This window comes from Pantherophis guttatus, chromosome 4 (genome assembly GCF_059756535.1).
Source record: "Pantherophis guttatus breed Tessera chromosome 4, ASM5975653v1, whole genome shotgun sequence".
NCBI classification, from domain to species: Eukaryota; Metazoa; Chordata; class Lepidosauria; order Squamata; family Colubridae; genus Pantherophis; species Pantherophis guttatus.
The window spans coordinates 3013195-3030427 of record NC_142066.1 but is presented as its reverse complement, the minus strand read 5'-3'; the positions used below and the strand labels follow the sequence as shown (position 1 = coordinate 3030427).

The 17233-nt window shown below is 47.9% G+C and overlaps 1 protein-coding gene across 4 annotated transcripts in view; it reads left to right on the top strand.

Moving 5' to 3' along the window:
• The window catches only part of LOC117671255 (polyunsaturated fatty acid lipoxygenase ALOX15B-like), a 56257-nt gene extending 41697 nt beyond the window's left edge, over positions 1-14560 (top strand). For all 4 annotated transcript variants that reach the window (XM_087891636.1, XM_087891635.1, XM_087891634.1 and 1 more), the window contains 8 exons: positions 2544-2716; positions 3647-3790; positions 4543-4746; positions 6871-6957; positions 8297-8466; positions 10430-10652; positions 12691-12861; positions 14107-14560. In XM_087891636.1, the coding sequence (XP_087747762.1) occupies positions 2544-2716; positions 3647-3790; positions 4543-4746; positions 6871-6957; positions 8297-8466; positions 10430-10652; positions 12691-12861; positions 14107-14286 (1352 nt within the window). In that variant the 3' untranslated portion in view covers positions 14287-14560. The remainder of the gene's footprint in view (positions 1-2543; positions 2717-3646; positions 3791-4542; positions 4747-6870; positions 6958-8296; positions 8467-10429; positions 10653-12690; positions 12862-14106) is intronic.
• Positions 14561-17233: the final 2673 nt, after the last annotated feature.

Here is a 17233-nt window from a genome sequence, read left to right as displayed (position 1 = left end):
TTCAACTCCCAGAATTCCTCAGCCGATATGCTTCAAGATAGGTAGATTTCAACTCCCAGAATTCCCCAGCCAGTTTGATTTAAGATGGGTGGATTTCAGCTCCCAGAATTCCCCAGCCAGTTTGATTTACGATGGGCGGACTTCAACTCCCAGAATTCCCCAGCCAGTTTGATTTACGATGGGCGGACTTCCACTCCCAGAATTCCCCAGCCAGTTTGATTTAAGATGGGTGGATTTCAACTCCCAGAATTCCCAAGCCAGCCTGCTTCAAGATAGGTAGACTTCAATTCCCAGAATTCCCCAGCCAGTTTGATTTACGATGGATGGACTTCAACTCCCAGAATTCCTCAGCCAGTTTGATTTAAGATGGGTGGACTTCAACTCCCAGAATTCCCCAGCCAGTTTGATTTAAAATGGGTGGACTTCAACTCCCAGAATTCCTCAGCCGATATGCTTCAAGATAGGTAGACTTCAACTCCCAGAATTCCCAGGCAGCCTGCTTTAAGATAGGTAGATTTCAACTCCCAGAATTCCCCAGCCAGTTTGATTTACGATGGATGGACTTCAACTCCCAGAATTCCCCAGCCAGTTTAATTTAAGATGGGTGGACTTCAACTCCCAGAATTCCCCAGCCAGTTTGATTTAAGATGGGTGGACTTCAGCTCCCAGAATTCCCCAGCCAGTTTAATTTAAGATGGGTGGACTTCAACTCCCAGAATTCCCCAGCCAGTTTAATTTAAGATGGGTGGACTTCAACTCCCAGAATTCCTCAGCCAGTTTAATTTAAGATGGGTGGACTTCAACTCCCAGAATTCCTCAGCCAGTTTAATTTAAGATGGGTGGACTTCAACTCCCAGAATTCCCCAGCCAGTTTGATTTAAGATGGGTGGACTTCAACTCCCAGAATTCCTCAGCCAGTTTAATTTAAGATGGGTGGACTTCCACTCCCAGAATTCCCCAGCCAGTTTGATTTAAGATGGGTGGACTTCAGCTCCCAGAATTCCCCAGCCAGTTTAATTTAAGATGGGTGGACTTCAACTCCCAGAATTCCTCAGCCAGTTTAATTTAAGATGGGTGGACTTCAGCTCCCAGAATTCCCCAGCCAGTTTGATTTAAGATGGGTGGACTTCAACTCCCAGAATTCCCCAGCCAGTTTAATTTAAGATGGGTGGACTTCAACTCCCAGAATTCCTCAGCCAGTTTAATTTAAGATGGGTGGACTTCAACTCCCAGAATTCCCCAGCCAGTTTGATTTAAGATGGGTGGACTTCAACTCCCAGAATTCCTCAGCCAGTTTAATTTAAGATGGGTGGACTTCAACTCCCAGAATTCCTCAGCCAGTTTAATTTAAGATGGGTGGACTTCAGCTCCCAGAATTCCCCAGCCAGTTTGATTTAAGATGGGTGGACTTCAACTCCCAGAATTCCCCAGCCAGTTTAATTTAAGATGGGTGGACTTCAACTCCCAGAATTCCTCAGCCAGTTTAATTTAAGATGGGTGGACTTCAACTCCCAGAATTCCCCAGCCAGTTTGATTTAAGATGGGTGGACTTCAACTCCCAGAATTCCTCAGCCAGTTTAATTTAAGATGGGTGGACTTCAACTCCCAGAATTCCTCAGCCAGTTTAATTTAAGATGGGTGGACTTCAGCTCCCAGAATTCCCCAGCCAGTTTGATTTAAGATGGGTGGACTTCCACTCCCAGAATTCCCCAGCCAGTATGATTTATGATTTGTGGACTTCAACTCCCAGAATTCCCCAGCCACTATGGGGAACATTAACCTACTGAGTATCGAACTTTAGTTGACTAGATTAATGTTAGCGTAGAGGATCAAGTTAAGTTGCAGTTCAGAGCTTTAACTCTCATGCTTATGCATGAGAATCTAGTCAGTTTAAAGTTCAATGCTAAATTGGAGCCAGATAAGAGTCAACAGATTTCAGAAGTTGGCCGTGAACCAGTTGTGACAACGTAACGATTCTAAGCTGATGACACACTTCATTCCACCTCCAGCTCTCCCTTCTCTTCTTCTACACGACACAAACAAAATCCCAGAATTCGTCCCAGATAAAATGGACGTGCAGAGCCTGGACTAGGCAGGTCCCTCTATCGGAAAAGAGAGGCGGCCATCTTGAATGTTGTGAAAGGAGAGTCAGTCGTAACACCACAGCTTTTGACCTGTTGATTGATCTGGTTGTAGTTCTGGAAGTAGATCTTTGGCTTAAAACCTGAGTGCTTGACCTTCTCCCCTTCCAGGTCTTCCAAGACCTTCTCCTCTTCTAATTGTGAGGAATCCCAAGCTCTTGTTCCTCCTAATTGCATTCCTACTCAAATTGGACACGAGATCCCAGTTGTCTCCCTAAAATAATGTCCTTCTCCTTTCTGCAAGAATGCACGAAGAGAGTGTTTTTAATCTTCCAAGAATTCTCCATCCAGATCCTCCCATCTTCAAGATCTTCAGAGTGGCCTTCAAGATCTTCAGAGTGATCTTCATAATCCATCAGAAAGTCACCCTCATTTTGCTTTCGATTTTCTCCGGTTCTCCAGAGTACGTTGCTGATCACTGGCTAGAAGATACCTTCTTCGGCTACCAGTATCTGAATGGGGTCAATCCTTTGGTGATTGAGAAGTGCATGGAGATCCCGGCCAACTTCCCTGTGACCCAGGAGATGGTCGCCGAGTCCCTTGGAAAAGCCACCACTCTCTCGGAAGAAGTGCAGGTGACTGGGACATGGTTTCTAGCTTTCTCGAGTGACTTGCGGTTGCGTTCCACCAAGAATCTCATTAGGGTTGTGTTGACCTAGTGACTTTCTCTGGGGAGGAACTGGGGAATCTCCAGGGAGAGTCAATAGAGGGAAGTTGTGGTTGCGACTCCACCCCTGAAGCTACCTCTTGACCTTCTGGTCTTTCTGAAGCCACCTCTTGACCTTCTGGTCTTTCTGAAGCCACCTCTTGACCTTCTGGTCTATCTGAAGCCACCCTCTTCACCTTCTGATCATTCTGAAGCCTCCTCTTGGCCTTCTGGTCTTTCTGAAGCCACCTTCTTGACCTTCTGGTCTTTCTGAAGCCACTTCTTGACCTTCTGATCTTTCTGAAGCCACCTCTTGACCTTCTGGTCTTTCTGAAGCCACCTTCTTGACCTTCTGGTCTTTCTGAAGCCACCTTCTTGACCTTCTGGTCTTTCTGAAGCCACTTCTTGACCTTCTGATCTTTCTGAAGCCACCTCTTGACCTTCTGGTCTTTCTGAAGCCACCTTCTTGACCTTCTGGTCTTTCTGAAGCCACCTTCTTGACCTTCTGGTCTTTCTGAAGCCACTTCTTGATCTTCTGATTTTTCTGAAGCCACCTTCTTGACCTTCTGGTCTTTCTGAAGCCACCTTCTGGTCTTTCTGAAGCCACCTTCTTGACCTTCTGGTCTTTCTGAAGCCACCTTCTGATGTTTCTGAACTTTCCCCATGGACACACAGAAACATCTTGTTGTGGGCTGCATTTTTGACAGTGAGGGTTGGCTGGTTTTCAGATGATAGCAAGGAACTCTATAACTTCTTTCTTTCTTTCTTTCTCTGTCTCTCTCTTTCTTTTTCTCTCTGTCTCTGTCTCTCCCTTCCCCTCCCTCCCCCCTCTCTCTTTTTCTCTTTCTTCTGTTTAAAGAAGGGGAACATCTTCATAGTGGACTACAAGATCCTCCAAGGAATCCCGACCAACGTCATCCAAGGGGAACAGCAGTACCTGGCTGTCCCTTTGTGCCTCTTCCACCAGACATCTTCTGGCAATCTCGTACCGATAGCAATCCAGGTAAAACCAAACAGTGAAAATTGATCGTAAGTACACTTTTTTTCAGCGCCATTGTGACTGTGAACGGTCACTAAATGAACGGTCGTAAGTGGACGGCTACCTAGAACGGTCCACTGTTCTATAAATCATCACTGTCATTTAACGACCCCATCATCCCTCACGGGTTGGCGTCTGGGCAACTGAATGGAGTTAGCAGAGTGTTTTTTACTGGCCGGATGCCCTTCCCTGTCGCCATTGCGGAGTTTTGTTCAGCAGATATATTCTCATCGTGCCCAGAGAGAGAAATATCTGCTTCTACCTAGGATCGAACTCCCAGCCTCCTGATTGTGAGGCGAGAGCTCCACCTCTAGGCCACCGCACCACTCAGCATTTAGGCTGATATCATCATCCTCTTTTAACGACCTCATAATCCCTTGTGGGGTGGAGTCTGGGCAACTGAATGGAGCTGAGTGTTTTACTGGCCGGATGCCCTTCGTGTCGCCAATACGGAGTTTTGTTCAGCAGATATATTCTCATCGTGCCCAGAGAGAGAAGTATCTGCTTCTATCTAGGATCGAACTCCCAGCCTCCCGATTGTGAGGCGAGAGCTCCACCTCTAGGCCACCGCACCACTCCTCTCCCCTGTTCTATAAATGTTCTGGTAAAGCAATCAGTGACGCGAAGGGTGAGGAAATGTCATTTTTTTTTCAATCTCCTTGCTCATTCATCCTTTTTTCTACCCCTGTCGTTCTTTGTATTCTTCCTTCTCGCAGCTCAGCCAAATCCCGGGTGCCGAGAGTCCCATTTTCCTTCCCAGTGACTCGCACTGGGATTGGACCTTGGCTAAGATGTGGGTCCGCAATGCCGATTTCCAGGTCCACCAGAACATCTCTCACCTGCTGAAGACCCACCTGATGGCTGAGATCTTCACCATGGCCACTCTACGGCACTTCCCCATGTGCCATCCAGTGTTCAAGGTAGGGCACAACGGAGACAGATCACTGGGGGGGGGGGATTTCACATGAATTGTGACGCAGGTAAACAGGAATATTGTCATCGGATTCGTCCGGCTTCCCCATAATGCGAGGTTTGGGGTGGCTGTCCATGAAACGAATACAACTAAGCTTAGTGCACAACTTGATATGAAATAACGAGGGACACCCTGTTTGAATAATAATGACCCAAATAATCATAAAACCATAGCAAAAGGAAGCAAAATAGTCCCAATACGGGACTATTGGTGTCAGGTTTCAGTGTCGTCTCAAATAAATTGCATTTCCAAACAAATAGTCTTTGATGAAATCTTTCATTTGTTAAGCACGACAATCTGGCCCCCCGACTTCGTCGTAGCCAGCACTGACTTCCTGACCACAAACCTTCCCTTTCTGTTCCCCAATCCTCTGCGTCTCATTGGCCATCTTCCAAATCACTCTCCCCATATCTACTACTTCAGCTCCCAGGAATGTCCCCCCTCCCATCCCATCTCCTAGGGGATATTATCTTCAGGGAAAATAAGTAGGTGGAAAGTCAAGCATCCTCTTGCCAGCTGCCCCCTCTTCTCCTCCTTATGTCAGCACTGGAACGAATGTAGTTTGGAGTGCTGACATCAGGTGCAGTCCCAAAACATCTGGAAACGCCTCTTGAACGCCATCGGCATTGACAAAATCCCCATCGGTCAATTGTGAACAGAAGGAAAACTGGGAACGGCATTGACAGAATCCCCATTGGTCAATTGCAAAAAGGCAGCTTGATTGAGAAGGCATTGACAAAATCCCTGTCAGTCAATTGCAAAAGGCAGCTTAACTCGGAAGGGCTGACATTCCATGACGTGGCCTTCAACCCCATCAAACATCCACATCTGCCTATCCTGGGTCCTTGGGAAGGACCCAAGAGGTGGACAAAAAAGGCCAAATCCTGTCTGAACATCTGACTGGCTGTGCAACCAACCATCATCTTCACTCGGTTGACTTTCCTTCCTGGAATGTGGTATATTCCAAAGTGAAGTATGGAGCCCACCTCCTTCTTTTCAAGTTGGACAAACCTACCACGATGTCACGTCCATCTGAAATTTAAGTGCACTCTGGGAGGGTCTCTCTTTTGGTGAAGATGGACTTCAAATGCTACTAAATTGTCCTATGTCCTCTCCTGACAATTAATCAGTGGAACAACTTGCCTCCAGAAGTTGTGGGTGCTCCAAGAGTGGCGATTTTAAAGAAGAGATTGGGGACAACCATTTGTCTGAAATGAGTTAGGGTCAGACTAGAAGACCTCCAAAGTCCCTTCCAACTCTGCCGTTCTGTTATTCTGTCCTGGAGAGACGTGTCCCACCAAGCATGTTCCCCTATTTTGACCCTCAGGAACTGGTCCCCTTCAGGTCTTCTCCCTGTCCTCATCTCCATCTACTTCTGGAAGGTGCAAATCCAGGTTTCCTATGTTGTGACTCCGACTCCCGAGCCCGTCTTATCGGACGGAGAAGACTCCGAAGGTGAAGGAGAGGAGTTGGCCAGGCCTCCCTCTCCAGGACCTTCCTCTCTGGCAATGCCTCAGGTGTCTCCCGAAGGAGAAGAGATCGGCCAGGAGCCAGGTATCTCTGAACAGTCGCAGTCGGACAGTGACGGAGATAAGTCTTGGCTGGATCCACGCCAGCGTCAGAGAGACAAGCGCACGCAGCAGAAAAGGAGGCGTGCCAGAAATTAAGCTGAGTCACTGGACCACACCCCACAGGGGATAAAAGGGGGTGTGGTGGCCATTCAGGCTCTGTGACGGACAAAACTAAACAACTAGCGAGTCGCATTGTATCTCTGAAACTACGTCATCTGCCTGTCTTGGATTTAATACGGACTGGACTTGACAATTCTGTGGCTTTGTGTATTTGTTTTGGTTTATCTGACGGAGGAGGAACACCTCCCTCTGTGAGTAAAGTTCTTTGCAAGCAGCTACTAGGTTGCTGCCAATCCTGTTATCGAAGGAATTTATTGTCTGCAAGTTTTATTTAACTCCTGGCTGACTGTTTGTGTGCGTGTGTGAGACGGGGACAGAACATCCTATTCACCTGGTAGGTTCAGATACCTACCTTCATTGCTTCTCCTCCTCCTCTGCAGCTCCTGATTCCACACATAAGATACACGCTCCAGATCAACATATTAGCCAGGATCCGTCTGATCAGGAAAGGTGGCATGATGGATCAGGTAAGGTGGACCTTCTGGGGCAGTTTCTCTGCCTGGCCTCTTTTTATCCCTGCACTTCTCCATTCCTTCTCTTTTTTGGATTCCACAACAGTTTTAACAAAGAAAGGGTTTAAAGGCATTTGAGCAACAATTAAGCTCATGTCGAGTTCAATTCGTCCTCAAGTGAGGCTTGGGTAGTGGGTAGTCCTCGGTTTACGGCCATTCATTTAGAGTAGTTATAAGAGCACTGATAAAACCTCCCAGAGCCCTCTGAGAGGGAGATGGGTGGCTAAGAAGCTTGATAGATAGATGACGGACGGACGGGTGAGCAGATAGATGTTAGGTAGGTAGGTAGGTAGGTAGAGAAATGGATGAATAGGTAGGTAGGCAGGTAGGTAGAGAGATAGATGGAGCTTGATAGATGATGGATGGATGGATGGATGGATGGAGAGAGAGAGAGAAAGATGGATGGTAGGTAGGTAGGTAGAGATATAGCTGGAACTTAAATGATGGAGGGAGGGATGGATAGATAGGTAGAGAGAGAGGTGGATGGATGGATGGATGGATGGATGGATAGGTAGGTTAGGTAGGTAGAGAGATGGATGGAGCTTGATAGATGATGGATGGATGGATGGATGGATGGATGGATGGATGGATGGATGGATGGATGGAGAGAGATGGATGATAGGTAGGTAGGTAGAGATATGGCTGGAGCTTAAATGATGGAGGGATGGATAGATAGGTAGATAGGTAGATAGATGGATGGTTGAATGGATGGATAGGTAACTAGAGAGAGGGATGGAGCTTGATAGATGATGGATGGATGGATGGATGGAGAGAGAGATGGATGATAGGGTGGATGGATGGATAGGTAGATGGATGGATGGATGGATAGATAGGTAGCTAGAGAAATGGATGGAGCTTCATAGATGATGGATGGATGGATGGATGGATGGATGGATAGATGGATAGATAGATAGATAGATAGATAGATAGATAGATAGATAGATAGATAGATAGATAGATGATGGATGGAGAGAGAGAGGGATGGATGATAGGTAGGTAGGTAGAGATATGGCTGGAGCCTGTATTTGGAACCAGCATGTATTTATGACGGTCGCAGTGTCCCGGGGGGGGGGGGTGTCCAGCTTCTGACGAGCAAACTCAACGGGGAATCCAGATTCACTTAACAACGGTGTCACTCACTTAAACTGCGGCAGTGATTCCGTTAACAGTTGTGGCGAGCAAGGCCACCAAACTGGAGCGGGGGGCAGAATTCGCTTAACCACCCTCTCGCTAGGCAATGGTACGTTGAGCTCACGGACTACCCGTGAGCAACTCAACCTTCTCCCTCTTGCAGGCCACCTCAGCTGGATTTGAAGGGATCGGTTCCTTGGTGAGCCGAGGGGTTCAACAGTTGACCTACTCTTCGCTCTGCCTGCCGGAGGACATCAAGGCTCGTGGAGTTGACTCTGTCGCCAACTATTATTATCGAGATGATGCCACCAAGATCTGGGCCGCCATAGAGAGGTGAGGTCTGGTCTTGGGTTTCTGAAGACGTTCTCGGATGTCTCCGTGATCAACCGCACAGTTTTCTTGGGAACTGTTAGAAATTCTGTTTATATATATATATCATCACAGATCAAACAGAGTACAGTCACCATGTGCTTTACTGCTTAACTGTTTTAACAGGAAACTCTACTAGAGCATACACTGTAGATCCAAACTTGTAAACACTGCCATCTACTGGCAGAACACAACTGTGGTTGTTGCACATAAAATACCATTTCAATCAAATGTATTCCGACAGGAACACAATGTCTCAACGTCTTGCTATTGTCTTCTTCTGCCAAATAAGAACTTGGTATTTCTTGATATCTTTCCATCCAAATCTAACCTGCCTGGGTTTTTTCATATTAGTTCAGGTCCACCCAGAGAGGATACATACAGATAGTCCTCGACTTACAACAGTTCATTTAATGACCATTCGTGGTGTCCAGTGACTTGTAACCATTTTTCACATGACCATTGTACTATATTCAAAATTCAGATGCATGGCAATTGGCTCGTATTCATGACGGTCATAGCATCCCGAGGTCATGTGATCAAAATTCGGATGCTCATATTTAGGACGGTCACAATGTCTCAGGTTCACGTGATCTGCTGTTATGACCTTCCGACAAGCAAAGTCAATGGGGGGGGGGGAGTCAGATTCCCTTAACAGCCGTGTGACTAACTTAACTACTGCAAGGATTCATTTAACAACTTAGAAAGGTCGTAAAATGGGGCAAAACTCGCTCAAACAACTGTTTCATTTAGCAACGGAAATTTGGGGCTCCATTGTGGTCGTAAGTTGAAGATTAGCTGTAGCCAGATCAAATGAACCTCCCCCTCCAGCTGAGTCTGAATGAGCTTGTGATCATGAAGTCCATCCTGGGAGACTTCAAAGATTAACCAGGTTAATCTGACCCAAAGACTAACCAGGTTCAAATCTTCCTAGCTTCTAAACCCAGTCAAGCATGGCTTAACCTTGCAGAGGAAGGACCAGAAAGAGAATAATGAAGCAGTCAACAGAATCAGAAATCTGAACGGGGGACCGAGAGGAAGGCAGGTGACTCTGTTGTGGCCCACCAGCTGCCAGTGGAGCTGTGGGCAGACTCGGATGATGAGGAGGTTGGGGAGGAACGTGGGCCAGCGCTGGAGTCCGGGGAAGGCACTGATGGATGCTCTGCGTCGGACGCAGAGATAGAGCTAGGGCCGTCCGACATTTCCCAGCCGCCGGAGAGGCAGCTGCCTTGGGAGGCTGAGATGAGTGAGGAGGAAGAATAGCTGGGGCCTGTTCCAGATGCATGTGGTATGCACAGAGCAGTTAGGAGAGGGGAGCAATGGAGGACAAGGAGTCGACTCGGGAAGCAAAGCACACGCGGACACTGAATGGCCCCTCCCTGGCTGGGGAAATAAATAGAAGGAAAGGGGAATGGTGGTCGTAGGAGACAACCGTTCGTATTTCTGGAGATTTTGCTCATTGCGTTTCGTGCCGCAAAAAATGCTCGCCAGAACTTAATTTGCAGCCTTTCGGCTGGGAGCTCACGGCCTGGCAATTATCGCAAGGAACTGATCAGGTCTGTTACTACAGTTAACTCCTTGCCTGGACTTTTCGGTGGGTGGATGCCATTAATTCACAAGAGGTAAATAAAAAGGTTTTTTTTTCGTGACCAGGAGTCTGTTTCGTGCTTCTGCTAAGACTGAGTCAGAAAAGACTCTTGGTCAAGTCTGTTGGGCCAGTTTTGGTCTTGAGCCACCCAACCTCCATTCGGAGGGTCTACGTCTTCCATTTTTCTCCACCTGTTGGGACCACCGGACGGACTTGACTCTCTTCGTCCTTCGACTGGCGATTCTGGGAATCGAAGCCCAACGTGTGGTCCGAGGTCCACCAGGTTGGTGGAAAGCTGTCTTGAGAAGACCTTCCAACTCAATGTCCTTGTTCTTCCAGCTTCGTAGCAGGCTTTGTCAGATACTATTACTGGAATGATGACCGGATCAGAGGAGATTCCGAACTCCAGGCCTGGGTTTTGGAGATCTTCAAAGAAGCGTTCCAAAGCCGAGAGGCGTCGGGGGCTCCCTCAACTCTGGCGACCGCGGAGGAGCTCACCAAATTCCTGACCGTGGTCATTTTTACCTGTTCAGCTCAACACGCTGCGGTCAACAGTGGGCAGGTGAGAAGCATCCTACCTTAGATAGTAGCATAACAAAGTAACAGAGGTGGAAGGGACCTTGGAGGTCTTCTAGTCCAACCTTCTCCTCAACCAGGACACCATAACATTTCAGACAAAGGATTGTCCAATCTCTTCTTAAAACCCTCCAGTGTTGGAGCACCCATAACTTCTGAAGTTCCACTGGTTAATTGTTCTCACTGTCAGGGAATTTCTCCTTAGTTCTAGGTTGCTTCTCTCCTTGATTACTTTCCATCCGTTGCTTCTTGTCCTGCCCTCAGGTGCTTTGGAGAACAGGTGGACTCCCTCTTCTTTGGGGCAGCCCCTCCAAATATTGGAAGACCAACCATCAAGCTTAGAGAGTACCAAGGATCCCACAGTTCTCCTCCTCCTCCTCCTTCTCCACTACACTTTCTTCTCCTTCTCTTTCTCCTTCTCCTTCTCCTCCTTCTCCTCTCTTCTTTTCTCCTCCTCCTCCTCCTCCTCCTTCTCCTCCTTCTTCCTCCTCCTCTCTTCTTCTTCTTCTTCTTCTTCTTCTTCTTCTTCTTCTTCTTCTTCTTCTTCTTCTTCTTCTTCTTCTTCTTCTTCTTCTTCTTCTTCTTCTTCTTCTTCTTCTTCTCCTCCTCCTCCTCCTCCTCCTCCTCCTCCTCCTCCTCCTCCTCCTCCTCCTCCTCCTCCTTCTCCTTTTCTTCCTCCTCCTCCTTCTCCTCCTCCTTCTCTGCCTCCTCCTCGTCTTTTTTTTTTTTTAATTTGATTTATATGCCGCCCTTCTCCGGAGACTCAGGGCGGCTTACAATGTGCTAAGCAATAGCCTTCATCCTTTTGTATATTTATACAAAGTCAGCTTATTGCCCCCACAAACTGGGTCCTCATTTCACCTACCTTAGAAAGGATGGAAGGCTGAGTCAACCTTGAGCCTGGTGAGATTCGAACCTGCAGTAATTGCAGGCAGCTGGTCTTAATAACCAGCTTAATAACAGGGTGCCTTAAACCCCTGTACTACCAAGTCTTCTTCTTCTCCTCCTCCTCCTCCTCCTCCTCCTCCTCTCTTCTTCTCCTCCTCCTCCTTCTTCCTCCTCCTCCTCTCTTCTTCTTCTTCTCCTCCTCCTCCTCCTCCTTCTTCCTCCTCCTCTCTTCTTCTCCTCCTCCTCCTCCTTCTTCCTCCTCCTCTCTTCTCCTCCTCCTCCTCCTCCTCCTCCTCCTCCTCCTCCTCCTCCTCCTCCTCCTCCTCCTTCTTCTTCTTCTTCTTCTCCTTCTCCTTCTCCTTCTCCTTCTCCTTCTCCTCCTCCTCCTCCTCCTCCTCCCCCCAAACCCTTCCAGCACTGATGATACTCCCTAGCTGGGTCATGAAACATCTGCAAGAAAACCATCAAGCTTAGAGAGCACCAAAAACCCCACATGTCTCCCCCTCCCCCTCCTCCTCCTCCTTCCTCTTCCTCCTCTTCTTCTGTTTCTTCCTCCTTTTCTTCCTCTTCTTCTCCTCCTCCTTCCTCTTCCTCCTCCTCTTCTTCTACTTCCTCCTGTTCTCCTCTTCCTTCTTCCTCTTCTTCTTCTCTTCTCTTCTCCTCCCCTTTTTCTTCCTCCCCCTATCTCTCCCCCCTCCTCCTTCTCCTTCTCCACCACACTTTTTCCTTCTCCTCCTCCTCCTCCTCCTCTCCACAAACCCACCTCCCTTCCAGCACTGATGATACTCTCTAGTTGGGTCAGGAAACGTCAACAAGAATACAACCCAGCTCAGGCATCACCATGGACTCCATAATTCAACCCTGAGCTACGAACCTTCCCCTATCGCTAATTGTCTTGACAATTTTCAACCCTCTCCCCCTTCCTTTGTGGCCTCCAACCTGGAACGTTTGGGCCCCAAATTTCAGTACGACCCTCATTCATGACAAGGGAAATCATAGCCAGTCTAATCTCTTGCAATTTGGCCCCCGAACCTCAGCGTGTTTACAGGAAACACCTGTCCTGATCGTTGCAGGGTGGGCATTGCAAACTCTCAGCTCACCTGGCCTCTCTCTCTCTCTCTCTCTCTCGTTCTCAGTTTGACTACGGCGCCTGGATGCCAAACGTCCCCACGACCATGAGGAGACCCCCGCCCACCGTGAAGGGCTCCGCGTCACTGGAGGGCATCCTGAAGACCATTCCGCAGGTCAACGTTACCTGCATTGCTCTCTCTTCCCTCTGGCTCCTGAGCAACGAAGCCGGGGATCGGGTAAGTGGCGGGGATACCCGAGCCAGAGGAGGGAAAGGACTGCGGGAGTCGACGTAGGCTTCGAGATACCACTTCGGTGTTTGGATGTACAGTGAGAGCTTATGCACCGGAGACAAATTCCTTGTGGGTCCAATTACAAGGTTACAAGGGAGGGAGAGAGAAAGAAAGGAAGGAAGGAAGAAAAAGGGATCGAAGGAAGGAAACGAAGAAAGGAAAGGGCAAAAGAAAATAGAAAGAAGGAAAGGGAGGGAAGGAAGGAGGAAAGGAAGAAAGGAAGAAAAAGAAAGAAGGGAAGAAGGGAAGGAAGGAAAGAAAGAGCAAAAGAAAAAGTGAAAAAAAGAAGAAAGAAAGGAAAGGGTAAAAAAAGAGAAAGAAGAAAAGAAAGGAAGAAAGAAAGAAAGGGAGGGAGGGAAGGAAAAAAAGCGAAAGAAAAAGAGCAAAAGAAAGAAAGGGAGAGAAGGAAAGAAAGAAGGAAGAAAGGAAAGGGTGAAAAAAAGGAAAGAAAAGAAAGAAAAAAGGGGGAGGGAAGGAAGGGAGGGAGGAAAGGAAGAAAGGAGGAAAGGAAGGAAAAAAGAAGGGGAGAAAGAAAGAGAAAGAAAGAAGGAGGGAAGGAAGGAAAGAAAGCGAAAGAAAAAGAGTGAAAGAAAGAAAGGGAGAAGGAAAGAAGGAAGAAAGGAAAGGATGAAAGAAAAAAAGAAAGGGAGGGGAGGGAGGGAGGAAAGGAAAGGAAGGAAGAAAAAGAAAAAAGAAAGAGAAAGAAAGAAAGAAGAAAGAAAGAGCAAAAGAAAGAAGAAAGGAAGGAAGGAAGGCCCTCCCTCCTTCTTTCCTTCCTTCCTTCCTTCTTTCTTTCCTCCCTTCCTTCCTTCTTTCTTTATTTCTTTCTCCCTCCCTCCCTCTCTCCCTCCCTCCCTCTCTATCACACGATCAAGGGGATGCTGCAAAGGTAGTCCCTGTGAAAAAACGGTCATAAACCAAGGACTACTTTTTAAAACTTGGAACGGTCCCTCAAGGAACGGGTCGTAAGTCGAGGTCTGCCTGCCTAAAACGATTTCTCCCCCGTTTTTCAGGGCCCCTCCTCTGAAACCTCTTTTCCCTCAGGCACACCTCAAAAGATATTTGATCTAATTTCCCGCCAGAAAAACGGCGACGGGAGCGCCAGGCTCAGGTGCCAGGCCGTTGTTCCGGGCGAACGGCGCGGGTGGTTTTTGCCGCTCGAAATGTTTTCTCCTCATAAATCTTTTCCAGAGACCGTTGGGGTTCTACCCGGAGCACCATTTCGTGGAAGAGGAACCCAAGAGGCTGATGGAGACGTTTCAAAACCGCCTGGCGGCCATTTCCAAGGAAATCGACCAGCGGAACCAGCCGTTGGCTCTCCCCTACGATTACCTCAACCCGCCTTGCATTGAGAACAGTGTCTCCATCTAGGTTTGGGGATGGAGACGATGAAATCCAGAGATCTGGAGCTCAGCCTCCACCTGATTGGCCCATCCGGCGGGCTTCTTTCTGGAATAACAAAAGAGTTGGAAGGGACCTTAGAGGTCTTCTAATCCAACCCGTGCTCGAGCGGATACCCTGCGGGACAAACGGCGGTCCAGTCTCTTCTTGAAGACCTCCAGTGATGGAGCAACCCACAACTTCTGGTGGCAGGCGGTTCCACTGGCTAATTGTCCTCCCTGACAGGAAATTTCTCCTTAGTTCCAGCTTGCTTCTCTCCTTGGTTAGTTTCCATCCGTTGCTTCTCCTCCTGCCTTCAGGGGCTTTGGAGAATAGGTTGACCCCCCTCCCCCGCTCTTCTTTGTGATAGCCCCCCAAATATTGGAAGACTGCCCTAATCCTTCTCTTTGTTAGATTAGACCAGGGGTGTCAAACTCAAAGGTGCTTAAATCTGGCCCACAGGGCCGGCCTGCAAATATCAAAGGACCAGCCTGTGGTACCTCTGCAGGCTAAAGTGAGCTGCATGAGGGCCCGTGTGGGGTTTCCGCGGGGCCCGTTTTCGGCCAGCAGAGTGCTGCAGGAGGACCGGATTGAACTGGATTACAATTATGTGGCCTGATCTGGATAGAAAACAAGCAGCATCCTATGTTACTACTACAGTTTAATGCCGGATTTTACATACTCTGTAGGTCAGGGGTCAGCAACCGGCGGCTCTGGAGCCGCATGTGGCTCTTTCACCCCTCTGCTGCGGCTGAAAAATGCATCTGAGCCTGTGTCAAATGCCCACCATGGCCACGACTTGGGGACTTCAACTCCCAGAATTCCTCAGCCGCTTTAGAACTTGTGGACTTCAACTCCCAGAATTCCTCAGTTGCTTTAAGCCTTGTTGACCCCAACTCCCAGAATTCCTTAGTCACTTTTAAGCCTTGTGGACCCCAACTCCCAGAATTCCTCAGTTGCTTTAAGACTTGTGGACTTCAACTCCCAGAATTCCTCAGTTGCTTTAAGCCTTGTTGACCCCAACTCCCAGAATTCCTCAGCCGCTTTAGGACTTGTGGACCCCAACTCCCAGAATTCCTCAGTCACTTTAAGACTTGTGGACTTCAACTCCCAGAATTCCTCAGTTGCTTTAAGCCTTGTGGACCCCAACTCCCAGAATTCCTCAGCCGCTTTAGGACTTGTGGACCCCAACTCCCAGAATTCCTCAGTCACTTTAAGACTTGTGGACTTCAACTCCCAGAATTCCTCAGCTGCTTTAGGACTTGTGGACTTCAAATCCCAGAATTCCTCAGTTGTTTTAAGACTTGTGGACTTTAACTCCCAGAATTCCTCAGCTGCTTTAGGACTTGTGGACTTCAACTCCCAGAATTCCTCAGTTGTTTTAAGACTTGTGGACTTCAACTCCCAGAATTCCTCAGTTGCTTTAAGCCTTGTTGACCCCAACTCCCAGAATTCCTTAGTCACTTTTAAGCCTTGTGGACCCCAACTCCCAGAATTCCTCAGTTGCTTTAAGACTTGTGGACTTCAACTCCCAGAATTCCTCAGCCGCTTTAGGACTTGTGGACCCCAACTCCCAGAATTCCTCAGTTGCTTTAAGACTTGTGGACTTCAACTCCCAGAATTCCTCAGCTGCTTTAGGACTTGTGGACTTCAACTCCCAGAATTCCTCAGTTGTTTTAAGACTTGTGGACTTTAACTCCCAGAATTCCTCAGCTGCTTTAGGACTTGTGGACTTCAACTCCCAGAATTCCTCAGTTGTTTTAAGACTTGTGGACTTCAACTCCCAGAATTCCTCAGTCGCTTTAAGCCTTGTTGACCCCAACTCCCAGAATTCCTTAGTCACTTTTAAGCCTTGTGGACTTCAACTCCCAGAATTCCTCAGCCGCTTTAAGCCTTGTGGACCCCAACTCCCAGAATTCCTCAGTTGCTTTAAGACTTGTGGACTTCAACTCCCAGAATTCCTCAGCTGCTTTAGGACTTGTGGACTTCAACTCCCAGAATTCCTCAGTTGTTTTAAGACTTGTGGACTTCAACTCCCAGAATTCCTCAGTTGTTTTAAGACTTGTGGACTTCAACGCCCAGAATTCCTCAGTTGCTTTAAGCCTTGTTGACCCCAACTCCCAGAATTCCTTAGTCACTTTTAAGCCTTGTGGACTTCAACTCCCAGAATTCCTCAGCCGCTTTAAGACTTGTGGACTTCAACTCCCAGAATTCCTCAGCCGCTTTAGGACTTGTGGACTTCAACTCCCAGAATTCCTCAGTTGTTTTAAGACTTGTGGACTTCAACTCCCAGAATTCCTCAGTCGCTTTAAGCCTTGTTGACCCCAACTCCCAGAATTCCTTAGTCACTTTTAAGCCTTGTGGACTTCAACTCCCAGAATTCCTCAGTCGCTTTAAGCCTTGTGGACCCCAACTCCCAGAATTCCTCAGCCGCTTTAGGACTTGTGGACTTCAACTCCCAGAATTCCTCAGCCGCTTTAGGACTTGTGGACTTCAACTCCCAGAATTCCTCAGCCGCTTTAGGACTTGTGGACTTCAACTCCCAGAATTCCTCAGTCGCTTTAGAACTTGTGGACTTGAACTCCCAGAATTCCTCAGCCACTTTAAGTCCTAAAGTAACAGGCATTGTGGGAATTGAAGTCCACAAGTCTTAAAGTAGCTGAGGAATTCTGGGAGTTCAAGTCCACAAGTCTTAAAAGTTGCCACATTTGGAGACCTCTGGTCCAGACCTTCCAGTTCCTGCAACCATCATATGTTTTATCCTGCAGCCCCCCTGGAACTTCAAACCCCTCATATTTGGGGTTCTGTACCTTTGCACTGAAATTCAGCACCACAACAACAAAAATCAGCTTTTTCCCCCACCCGAATATTTGCTGAAGGCCAGTCCGCTCATCCTTACCGGAAACCCGATAGATTTGGTAGCTCTTAAGCATGGAGG